Source organism: Crocodylus porosus, unplaced genomic scaffold, assembly GCF_001723895.1.
Source record: "Crocodylus porosus isolate Cpor-Errol unplaced genomic scaffold, CroPor_comp1, whole genome shotgun sequence".
Classification (NCBI taxonomy): Eukaryota; Metazoa; Chordata; order Crocodylia; family Crocodylidae; genus Crocodylus; species Crocodylus porosus.
This window is the reverse complement of record NW_017728906.1, coordinates 37,914,063-37,926,683: the sequence shown is the minus strand read 5'-3', so window position 1 is coordinate 37,926,683 and position 12,621 is coordinate 37,914,063. Positions and strand designations below refer to the sequence as shown.

At 43.3% G+C, this 12,621-nt stretch overlaps 1 protein-coding gene across 3 annotated transcripts in view; it reads right to left on the bottom strand.

The window, feature by feature from the left end:
* DOPEY2 (dopey family member 2) overlaps positions 1-12,621 on the bottom strand; it is a 90,801-nt gene that overhangs the window by 48,881 nt on the left and 29,299 nt on the right. For all 3 annotated transcript variants that reach the window (XM_019528906.1, XM_019528908.1, XM_019528907.1), the window contains exons 8-13: positions 10,727-10,827; positions 10,156-10,270; positions 6,848-6,968; positions 4,329-4,448; positions 1,535-1,640; positions 399-590 (exon numbers count right to left, since the gene is read on the bottom strand). In XM_019528906.1, coding sequence (XP_019384451.1) covers positions 399-590; positions 1,535-1,640; positions 4,329-4,448; positions 6,848-6,968; positions 10,156-10,270; positions 10,727-10,827 — 755 coding nt within the window. The remainder of the gene's footprint in view (positions 1-398; positions 591-1,534; positions 1,641-4,328; positions 4,449-6,847; positions 6,969-10,155; positions 10,271-10,726; positions 10,828-12,621) is intronic.

The following is a 12,621-nucleotide window of genomic DNA, read 5'->3' as shown; positions in this document are numbered from 1 at the left end:
ACTGATGACCTGAACGCTTAGCAGTAACACGCTGCTGAATGTCTTGCCAGTGAATCAAGTAGTAACTATAGAAATCCGTATCTCCAATGGACAAGATGGAGTAAGGAAGGAACTACTAATAAATGCCAGTTTTAAACAAACCTATGCTGGCATAAACAAATCAAGTAAGGTTGGGGGAGATGACCTATAAAAGACCTAGATCACGACACAAAATGTTTGGAGCCTTTGGAAAGAGCTGTGGTACAGAAGATACAACAATGCATCTATTGGTGCAGTTAAGGTGGAGTTTGAATGGGAAAAATAGTAGCAGATATTACTTTAATCATGTTAACCCTTTTAACAATTTGTGATCTGCCATTTATATGTAAACATGCCACAGGCCTTGCAGCTATACCTACCGTGTTTCCACTTCCAGTCTCCATGTCCAAGTATGATGGGGGCATCTGTACTTTGCTAAGTACTTTAAAACAGGTCTTTAAGGCATGAGTGAGTTCTGGCAAACTCAGGGTGTCCATGTTCTCTAGAAGAGACTGCACCATATAACTGAGCATCTGTGGTAGATACTGAGTCTGCACTTCAGAGTAAAGCTCCTGAAAGAACAGGCATTATTAGACATAGATAACTGATGACAAGCTTAGCAGACAGATGGATGTTACTATTTTCTAGCTGCATAATACGAAGTCTGGTTTTTAATAACTAAAGATGTGGCCAACTGAAAGCAAGCACACTGGCAGTTAAGGCGCACAGATTTTTTTAAACAGAGCTACTTTTTTTCTTCTTTCATTCTTCATATCAAATGTGGAACAACATCTTAGAATTTCATGGATTTCAACTACTGATAATGTTGTAAAAAGGCCATTGTAACTTATCACCCCAAGCAGCAGAACCTAACAATAAAGTATTCTTCCCTCCTTAAAAATATGATAATTCTGTAAACAGAAAAAATTTTGCTCTACTTGCTCAACCAGAAAACAACATAGTGCATGTTACGTACATGCAGACCTTTCTGAGAACAGATAACAAAACATTCTGCCAATCTCCATCTTAATAAGTTACTTTTGTTCAAAAGTATTCAGTTATCATTATAAACTTAAGATTCTTCCTTTTATTCCTCACCTAATATCATTCAATATATCTATTTGGGAGCTTTTGGATTTGGAGACTGAATTGCATGTCAGACACCTTCTAACAGATATTCCATATATGTTCAAAACATACCTAGGCAGAGAATATGTTATATAAAATGCTCCTGGCAAAAGAACCCCTCTCATGCCACATCTGCCTTATGCACTCAAAAATTCTAGAAGCAACTTCTATCCCTTGCTCACATGGTATTAAGTGGCCTTGAACAAAACTCTTCACACAAGTAAGGGAAAAGAGGATTTGGCTAAAAGGACTGTGTTTGTTCATACGTTTTCAGTTAAAATAGTTTTCCCATAAAAAATGTAGCCAACTGAAAACTTATCTGATGAAAGAGAAAGGAAAAGGGACTTAAATCTTTGAATGATTAACTTTTACGTCAATCTTGCCTTACCAAAGGAATCACATCAAGAAGGAACACCAGTAGTGTGCAGAGTTCTGAAATCGTAGGAGGACAGCTAACATTCTCAGTAGGGTATTTCATCTGCATGGATTTATTTCTGGCATTGAAAGAAAAAATGTGTCCTTTCAAAACAGATATGATATTCTTACATTTTTCCAGAATTTACTTAAATGATAAAAACCTAATCTTCTTTGTATTGACATCAGTGTGAACTATACAAACCAACAAGGGAAGAGATTTGCTTCCTTCCCCTGCTACAATTAACTTAGAAGTTTTAGGTGAAGTCTTTTTTAAAGCTTATTTATTTTTATTGCATGAAGTTCCATGCATCTTAGAATCCTTTGATTGTGGCAGTCAAACATAACATCGCAGTATCCAATTCATTATATACACCATCTTCTTCTCTTTCTTAATGTTTATAGTATGTATTAAGAAATATTAAAAGGTAGACTAACTTCTCTCACCTGACAAAATCCTCCATTATTAGTCTGCAGGTACAGAAAAAAGGGGAAAAAAAGACCCTCTTGGGGTTTCACCTTCTGAAGATGAAGTTAAGAAATTCAGGAGCATAGCAGAGTGGCAATACATCATACTGATAACTACTACCTCATTTCAAGCAATAAGTAAAATATAGTTTGAATACTTAGATATTAGATTCAGAGCTCCCTCTATACCAGCAATATGAAAGTGAGATGCCTGCAGCCCCGTGTGAACTGGTGCAGTTCAAAGGGCTGGACCAGCAATCAGGCGATAGCCAGTTTTAGCCCTAGAACCACACTGAAGCTGGTTCAATGCTCTAGTGTGGTTCCAAGGGCTGGGACCAATCATCAGCTCACTGTTGGTCTCAGCCCTGGGACTGCACTGGAATATCAGAAAACCTGCATGCAGTCCAGTTGTACACATGTTTTTTTAAGGTCCCAGCATACCGTGACCCTGGGATCTGGGAGAAGTTCCCTGACCCCATGTGCCAGGGATGTTTTAAAGGTCCTGGTGCATGGGGACCCTAGGATCAGGGAATCTCTCTCTGATACCAATGGCCCCATGCCTGGGATGTGCCAAGTGCCTTGCTCTGCAGCTCCCTGGGAGCTAGGCCTCACTTCTCAGCCTCCATGACAGCTACAGGGCAAGGCAAGCACTGTGCTGGGGCACAGGGAGCCTCACAGCTCCTGGTTACCTGGCACCCTGGCCCAGCTGATGATCTCCCCTCCTCTCAGCACCAGGAAAACAACAGTATGAAGCCCCATGCAGGGTTTCATCACATAGCTGTCAATCTTCTTGTCAAAGATCAAAGTCTTTGATTTCAGATGCCGATGGCAAAAGGTCAAATGACAAAAGGTCAGAGGCTAACACAACAAACTCTGTGGTTGTAATTTATGCCTCTGTATTAACAGTGTTGCATATACACACCCCTGTCTGTGCCTCATTTCAAATCACTCGAGTTCCCACAGTAGAGAGAGAAACTGGCCTTGACAGTTCAGCACAAGAGATATCAGTACCCATAGTAACTAGATAAAAATGAAACTACTTTAATTAAGTTGTAAAATTAAATATACTATGCACGCCATCCTGTGACCAAACAGAACCAGTACCACCCAAGTAAAAATAACCCCCCTTTTTTATGAAACCTGAGCAAACAAAGAAAGCACAAGTGCCAACTCATTAATTATTTATAATTGGTGTATAGTAATTGGTCACCTGTGCCTAATAAAACTTTGAAAGAACTTCCGCCCAAAGCAGAGAAAAGAGAGCAGAGAACTGTATATACACTCAAGAAGAACAAATTGTGCATCTCTCCGCCTACGTTATCTTTCTGGCGTATCTTGTCTTACCGGTCCGTTTATCTCTCTATCTTTGACGTTATCTTTCTTATCAAGAGCTCTTAGTAATCTGCAGACTGCAACGGCTTATATGAATCGCTCGGAAGCAACTGTCTTACCCACCCTGTAAATGCTGGGTAACATGATATCTGCATGCTGTAACTAAATCAATCAGCTCCTCTGCCTATGCTGCAAGCCATCAGAAGCGTAAGTAAAATAAATCTTTTGTGAAACCATCACGCTGTGTTTAAATCATACTGACTCCTGCTCACCGTTATCACCCACCAGCCCGGTCATAAATCCCCCTCCTCGCGCCAAGCTGGTCGTGCCAACCCAGGCTCGCAGGTCAAGGGTGCACCAGCGTTATGGGGCGCGACACTTCTGACACAGGAGAACTATCAACCAAGTCCTCCCATTCAGCTGACATCCTGCTGAAAGGCAAGACTAAGCTACCATATGTTCAAGTCAATGCGAAATGAAAACCAGCCACAAAAATATTACACAAAACATATAATATTTTTGTGGTTGGTTTCTCATTTTGTCATGGCATTAATTGCCTGAATGTGTGGCCAAGTTACTATTTACTGAGCAATTAACAAGTTAATTGCATCTTAACTGTAACGTCTGCTGGGACTTAGTATAAGACCGTGATATTGCTCTTACTCCTTCAATAAAAATATAAATTTCATGCTTCTTATTTCTGAGTTGTTTTCTAGAAAAAAATGTAAGTAGTTGTACTGGAAGCCAAAATAATTGATTTAAATTTTAGATGGGTAAAATTGCTTCAGATTTAACAAACTGCTTTATTTTGTTAGCTTGGGATCTAACTGTGCATCTCTTCCCCTAGTGTTGGTTATGGCACACATATCTAAAATCTGTGACTAAAGTTATTAAGGCTTTTTTACCCTGATGTCGTAATGCTTAAGGTGTTTGTTTAAAAAAAATAACAAAACAAAAAATGTTACTACCTGAAGCAGTCTTCAAAACATCTGGTCATGTAATCCCATAGAAAATCTGTACTTAAGGATGTGATCAACAAGTTGACTGTTTTAACAATTTCTGAGGCATTTTTATTCTCTTTGATTGAACTGTAAGACACAGAAAAAGTAAACAAAATCAGTGAAAACTAAATGCACATATGCAATTTTGGATTAATCAATCTGGCTGCTTACAGACATTAAAAAAACCCCAAAACGGCACTTTACTTTAAATTCAGCATGCCCCTACACCAAGCCCAGTGCATGCCCAGAAGTGGTATTGTATTGGTTTGACCTGACTTGCCCAATGTCTGGGTAGATGGGGAGCTTCAGTGGGGCCTTTTTCTCACTTTTATCAACTATTAGATAAAAATGCTAAAAAGACCTGCTGAAGCACAGACAGATGCTGTAGAGCCGGGTTGAACTAATGTGCTGCCTCTTCCAGTAAAGTGCTGTTGGTTGTCTGTTGGCAGCCTCTATCACTTAAAACTTGGCTTGAAAGATTATGAAGGTCAAAAATTTTAAATATTAGCTTTATTTTCAAGGCAAAAATATTTCATCTGATTTGGAGATCTATAAACTTCAGAGTTCTGTCAATGGACATGCAAGTAATAAATCTGATATTATTACCCAGGAATCAAGGCAATGATATAAAATACACTTGGTTAGCAGAGAAGAATTCAGTGATCCTGAAGGAGAAGTCAAAGTAGGATATTCAAAACAGAGCAATCATAATCAATCTTTCTTCCTTTCTTCAAAAATACAATTTAGTAGAATGTATGCTTCAGCAAACAAATGCAACTAAGATTACCAGGGATTTGGGTTTTTTGTTCACCATGGAAAAATGTAGTAAAATGTGGATTTTCTCATTTTAAGATGAAAAACACATTTTCTTATTCTAAGGAGAAAAATGCAGAAAATGGTGGGTTTCCCCATGAAGGCTGGCAGAGTTCCAGCCTGCAAGGGACTGGGGGGAACAAGAAGAAAGCAATTGGGTAGCGGGCATCATGTGCATATGGCAGCCAGGCAACATGGAGAGCAGCTCTCACAGTTCCCTGCAGGTAAGTTGTGGGCAGCGGCAGGGGAAGGAGGTGGGGATTGAAGCCCCAGTAGTGAGGAAGGGAGTTGGGCAGGGCGGGGTTTGGGGGTGCTGTCCAGCCATAGTGAGGCTTGGGGACTGGAGTCAGGGCAGAAATACATGGCTACAGAACCCAGGTGGGGAGCTGGATGGAGCTGCAAGTGGCTTGTCTAAGGTGATAGCATGGGGGCTGGCTCCCCACTGCTGTGCACACTGTCGGGGGGGGGCAGGTTGGGCATGGAGGGCATATGCCCCCCAGATTTATGTGTGGGGTGGGGACTGATGAGGGCTCACTGCTGCAGGCTTGGGGCTTCCCACACTGCTGGCCACCTCTGGGGGCATCTGCAGCCCAGTGGGCAGGACCCAGCATGGTAGGGCAGGGTGGGGAGGCTTGGTGCTGCCACTGAGAGCCCTGTGCCGTTATGGTAAGGTGCCTCAGCAGCAGTGGGGTGAACAAGTCCGTGCCACTGCCCCCGCTGCTGCTGGATGGGCAGGGGGCACCTTGGAATGGTGGTGTGGACCACTGGGAGGCCCCTGGGGAGTGGGGCAGCAGGGCAGGGAGCCCTGAACCCAAGGTAGACAGCCTGCATCTGCCCCTACCTACAGGCTTCGCTCCAGTGGTGCTATCCACAGGGGAGGGGGAGCCAGGCTCTGCACTCTGCTCCGGCACAACAGCTGCTGCCTCCTGTAGGAGGGGGCAGTGGACCCGGGTCCCTGGCCCTGTAGCCCTTGCACTCGGCGGCCTCCTCTGGCAGGCCTGGGGGGCTATGGGTGGAGAGTGAGGGGCAATGGCACAGGCAGGACACCGAGATATCAGGGCTGCTCAGCACCATAAAGCTGTTGGGAGGGGTGTGGGAGGAAGGTGTGGGGGAGACAGGTGCAGCTGGACCCGTGTCCTGGTGAGTAAAAGGGGCAAGGAGAGCTCCAATTTTCCATGATATAAAACCCCAAGTCAAGTGCCAAAATGTATAGGTATTTATAATTTATTTTATTATAATGATTGAAGCACTGGTAGACTTCCAGATTGCTTTAAGATTGTAAATGTATCAATAAAACATTGTGTTCAACTGATAGGCATATTTTAATATTATAAAAGCCTAAGTCTGTCTGTCTGTCTGTTCCTAATGCTTTATTTAGGCTCTGATTGGCTGACGGAAAAAGCCACTCAGAGTGCTCCAAGTGTGGGAGAGTGCTGCCATGATGGGATATTGGCTAGTGTATATGTATATATTAGAGTTTCATTTTAATTGCGGGAAAATGTGGATTTTGGGTTTTTCAAATCAGACTTCGCAATTTTTTTTTTCCATCAGACAATTAGCAATTTTTAAACAGAGTAAAGCAGGATCCCTGAAGATTACTGAACAGATTACATGAGTAGCTAAGCTTTATTCTTAGTAGTTTCAACTATTAACAGGTACAAGTTAAAGCATACCTTGCAAGTATGTTCCCACTTTGACTGTAGCTAAGTTTAAGGTCAGAACCCAATGCATCCTTGCAATAGGAATAAAAGGCTCTAATCACTTCAAGGAACAAATCCCCAACAACCGGTGGCCCTGCAATCAAAGGCAAAATAAATCCAGTGATTACTCCAAAATAGTTCCTGTACTAAACAGTTACAAGCTTTTAGTCCACTACTGAACTTCTGAAGGTGAGTGAAAAACAGCACTGTTGTTACTCATGTAAAATACCGGAATGAGGATATTTTCTATGATGTTATAAACTACTATCTGGGTTCCCATGCTAAAATGACAAATCTACATACAAGATTAAAATTTTACTTTATCCACTGTAGTAAATTAAAATGGGAGATTTCTGTAGGTCACAGCTGGGCCGAATATTTATTACATGTATCGCTTCAGAAGACTGCAGTATACTTTTTTATGAATGCCTGGATTGTTTTTGTCACTTCAGCTATTTATATAAAAGCATATCAATGACAATGTGAACATACAGCCTAGCCTGCCTGTGCAACAGGATAAGTTCGCTGACAAACCACAATAGCCCACCCATATTTAGTAAGAAAACATTTAGATGAGTTCTCAGTGCAAATGTGACAGTGACATCTGACATGTATGTACACTGGAAAAACTGATAGCTAAGGAACAGGAAACTCATGTGCCTGACTGTATTAGGATCACTTTTATGAACAGAGAAAAAGTCTAAGCAAGGAAAAAACAAAAAGGATTATACATATTGTAAAGGAGATAACAGTACTGCTGAAGATCAGGCCTAACCCAGTTCAGCTCTTCTTTAACTTGGTTTCAACTGTAAGTTATTTTTTTGGTTTGTGACTAAGAGACCCTTAAAAAAAGAATGATTTATTTAGGATAAAACAATTTTTGTTAAAAACAGAAATGTTTTCATTTTGGAGTTTTTAACCCTTTTTGATTAAAAATATACAAGAGATTTTGAAATGAAAAAAGTTAAAATTAACCATCTCTAATTTTCCAAAATTGCCTCTGTTTTTTCAAGCAGAGGTTATTCATTAAATTAATCAACAGCTTTGTCTGTTCAGAAATTGAATTTGGGCTAATAACTATTTTTAAAAAATCACTTCGCTCCACTTCCATGTGCTCAGCTCTTGTTCTCAGTGGTAAGACCAGGATCTAAGATCAAGCCAAGAGCCTCAAGAGGTCATATGCTGTGTGCTTCATTAATTATTTATTTTTTAATTCATAGTATATGTGTTTTGAAGTTAAAATGACCTCTGATTCACATTACCTTAAGGCTCAAGAGTTTGTATGGTGTACTTTTTGGATACTACCATGAAATAAGAATAATCTTTATTCTGTTGTTCAGATGAACACTGGTTCTTACCAAAATAAAAGTTATATCTTTAAGGTTGCTGCCATAATACAGCCAGCAACTCTTTTCTAAGTGAAGATATTAAAACATTTGATTACCCCAATGGCCTTGTATAACAATTTCTCCCATCAGTAGCTTTTTAATTTGCAAAAATAAATTAACAGTTACAAGAGACTGTACTTGCACCTGCGTTATCGTTTTAAATAGTGGTGCTCAAACTTTTGGTCCAGAGGTCTGGATGAGTGGTGTAGGGCTGGTTTGAGGGCTGGATGGAGCCCCATACCACACACGGTAGTGTGCAGGGCCGTGTTATCCATCCCACGGAGTTTCCCCACAGGTCTGGAAATTTAGCAGGAGGCGAGTGGCAATTAGCTGCCACTGCTCCTCGGCTGCAAAATTTTCCAACTGTGGAGAGCCCAGCTGGCTGGAAGACATGGCTCTGCAGGTCAAATCTGGCCCCCGGTTTGGGGGTTGACAACTCTTGATTTACAGCGTTTAATTAACAAAAGAGGCGTTTCTCTTAAGAAAAAAACAAACACTCTTTTACAGCCTGTTTCAAAATAAACTGTCATTGTTGAATAGGTGTCTTATTTTGTCTAATCAAGCAGCTGAGGAAGTGTTATACCCACTCCTTTAGAGACAAACACTAAGTGCTCTGAAAATCTGCATAACAAGTCTTTTCACTTGGTAAATAACAGGCACTTACATCCTGGTTTTTCATAAGGATGTACTGAAGGATTTGTAAAGAAAGCAGGGAAAATGAATTTAGAGAAGCAAACAGAGAAGTCTCCCATTTCTCCCAGTAGAAAAGCATTTCCCAATGAAGGAAATATGAGGATTTTACCAGAAACTGTCACTGAAATATTTACTTAATATATGAATTTACAGCCCTGCCTCCAGACCCCTTTCGGCCTGGCAGATGATTAGCTGAGAGGCAAAAATCATGGCAAAAATAAGAAAAAGCAGAAATGGTGCTGCTTGCTGCAGGATGCCAGTACGCTTTTGGTAGGCCACAGAAAAGCATGGATTCTGGAGTCTTCCATGGTAAATGGAAAGCTAAGATCCTTGGTGACTGTAACACGGGGCCTTCTTAGGGCCTATCCACCTCTGGCCCACCCACCTGTTCCTGGACTAACTGCCTGCCTCACTCGCCTGCCAGACTTTGTTGTTTCATAATTGGTTCTAATTAGGCAAGAGGCTGCCCATTCTTGCCCTGATGCCAGAGGGTGGTCTCTGCAGCTTCAATCCCCCCCTACACTGCAGCCAAAGCCTTACAGATAGCATCCAGGTGACACTATGATGCCAGTCTACAGCCAGACCAAGCCAGGCCTCTCTCACTGTCAGGCCTCATTCATACACACACTCATACCACCCTCCTCTGAATATGGTCTCTAACGCTCATCTCTTTCACGCATCGACAACTTATACTGCCCTGCTCCATCTTAGAGTGGCCCCCTTAGGCCATAGGCTTTATCTAGTGCACACCTTGGGTGACAGATGTACCGTCTTTTGGGCCTCTCCTAAAACCCTCACTGGGGTAGCGGCCAGCCAGTTACCCAACCTGGGTCAAGCTTGCCCTGGCCCCTCCCAACCCTGCAGTGATGACCAGAATGCTGAACAGGAAACAGTAAGAATAATAGTTTGCCAACCTCTAGAGGAGGTATACAGCCTGTTAAAGGGGCTGTGGACTGAAGTAGACAAAGGCCAAGGAAAAGATCTAACCATAAACAGAACTGAAATATTTTTGGGTTGCAGATCAAGCAAAATACAGAGGCTGGAGCAGATGGCTGCTTCCCCATACAGGGCTTCAGGGCTGTAATCTGAGGAAGACAAGTGGCTGTCCCATACAGACAGGGAAGAGAAAGTCCATGACAGGTCAAGCCCTCATTGCAGCATAAGTCCCACACAATGCATGTCAGTAGTGACAGCTGTTACCTATTTCAGGTTTATCAAGGAGACTGAGCAGAATCCGGAAAGGTTTGAGATATGCTTGATACCGTTCTTCTGAGTCAGACTCTGAAAACTTCTGATGCAGTATTTCAGTCAAACTCTATTAAAAAGAAAAATATCAAAACATTACATCTAGGAGAGGTACCATCATGTTTATAGGTTTAGGTCTTCCTCGCTGCTTGTTTCTTATATTAGGTGCCGAATACAGTCAGACCTTGATTTTTTCAAGATGGACACAGACTGAAGTGGGTTGGATAATCAAAAGAAATTTAATTTAAGTTAATATGCATTCAGAAATCATAACGGTTGTGTACAAAGAAGATTTTTAAATAACTCAGATATTAACATCTTTGACAGACCACCAGTTTTCCCCAATAGAAGAAATATAGCATAGTGACATTCAGACAGAAGAGACAAAATAATGATCTCCTCTTCTCCACTATGTTTCAAGCGTAGAGGTCTCAAAAGACATAATAAACAGTTTGAACAATTAGAGAAACAGTTTGTTCTGAAGTTTAGCATGGATTATAATAATTGTATGTAGATTAAAACCAACCTCAACTAAAAGATCTTTGGAGTATTTCCCAAAGAAATAGATGGCATGATCTTCAGAAGCTGTGGAATCTGGAGCAAAAGTACCTCCCTTAATATCAGAACCTAAAAGTTAAATAAACCCAACATGAGCGCAGAAAATGACACGATTTACGGGCTGCATTCATACAAAATTTACAGGAGTACTGCAAACAAATTTTATTAATTCATCATTATTAACTCGTGTTTTGTTCTAAATATAGTCTATAATCCAATCCAGGCCAAGTGACTGTATAAAAATGTGCATTTGTGTGAAAGCCAAGGCCAAGTTAACCAAATCTTTCCCTGATTTATCAGCGTGACCAACCTGCATGGTGGTAAGGAACAAGCCCCTTCAAAGCCTACCTGAAGTATGTTTTGGATTGGGTGAATGAGAAGTCTTTGAAGTTACTGTTTTTCTTGACCACCCTCCCACTACACTAAATATTCTGGGCCCCCCCACATCCAGGCCCACTCCTCCTTCCCTCCTGTTGCTTGGGGTCTCAGCCCACTCCCCCCCCTGCTGCAGGGGGAGGACCAGACCCAAGGGTGGGGAGAAGCCAGGCCACCGTGGCAGGGAGGGGGGGGAGGGGGGAGCAGTGGGCCTGGGGCAACCTGGCAGCAGTGTGGGGTCAGGAGGAGCAGGCTTGGGGCTGATGCGGGGAAACAGAAGTGGGGGAGGAGTGGGTCCGGGCCCAACAGGAGGAGGTGGCTTGCTCCTCCCCTCCCCCCACAGCTGCAGTGTTGGGCAGAGCTAGGCTGGGCCCACTGGCCACCCCCCCGCCCCCCAGTGCCGCGGTGGCCTGGCTTTTCCCCTGGCTCAGGCTTGCTCCCTGCAGCCCCAGTGTCAGGCCTAGGTCCAGGCCCAGGTCCAGTCCTTCTGTGGCCCCACCATCACCACCGATGCCACAGCGTGCCCACTCCCCACCAAGTCAGGCCTGCTCAGGGACAGAAGAAGCGGACTCAGGATGAACAAGGGGAGGAGGACCACTCCTTCCCACTCCCAGCTGCTCCCATGGCTGCACTGGGCTGGGCCTGCTGCTCCCCACCTCCCCTCCCGGCATGGTGGGCTGGCTTTTCCCCCACTTGGGCCCACTCCCAACCCCCTCAGCATTGGACCCAGGCCTACTCCCCACTGCTCCGTCCCCTGTGTCCCTACCATCACGGCAGGGGGCTGCCTTCTGTCAGAACATTTCTTCACGCTCTGATTGACTTTGTCAGAGCACAAATAAAGTGTTACGGACAGACAGATTTAGGCTTTTATAATATTAGAATTACTATGACTCTTCAAGCTCCTGATAGTTTTGGGACTGCTCTGAATTATCTGCAGGACATGGCACTGCAATACCAATAGATAACCAGCAACCCTAAAACTAAGTAGTCTTCCAAATGGAGATATCCACTAAGATAGTAACTATCAACATAGCTTGTTCAACAGGCTATCTTATGTTGTGTAACCTGAGTATTAGGGCTGTGCACAGCTTGGGGTCTGGGGTCTCCGTTGATTTGATTTGGCAGGGATTCGGCAGCCGAATCTCTGAATCGAACTGGAGCCCTCTGAATTGATTCAGACAGATTTGACGATTCAGTCATAGACACAGGTTTAAATGTTTTTTCTACATACCTCAAAGTACCAGGCGGCTCATGAATGCTGAGATGCTGGGGCAGAAGGACCGTCCCATGGGGGGGGGAGGGGGAGGGCCAGCATGCTCAGAGGCAGACCTGGAAGAGGACCAGAAGCATTTCCAGTCCGCTTCCAGGTCTACCACGGAGTGTGTGGGGGACACCCCCGCCCCGCGACTGGTGGCTCCTGCGTTTGGGGGGGGGGCACCCGAGGTCTCCCCATGGCTGATTGTCGAGTGAGGTGTGGGAGGGGGGTCC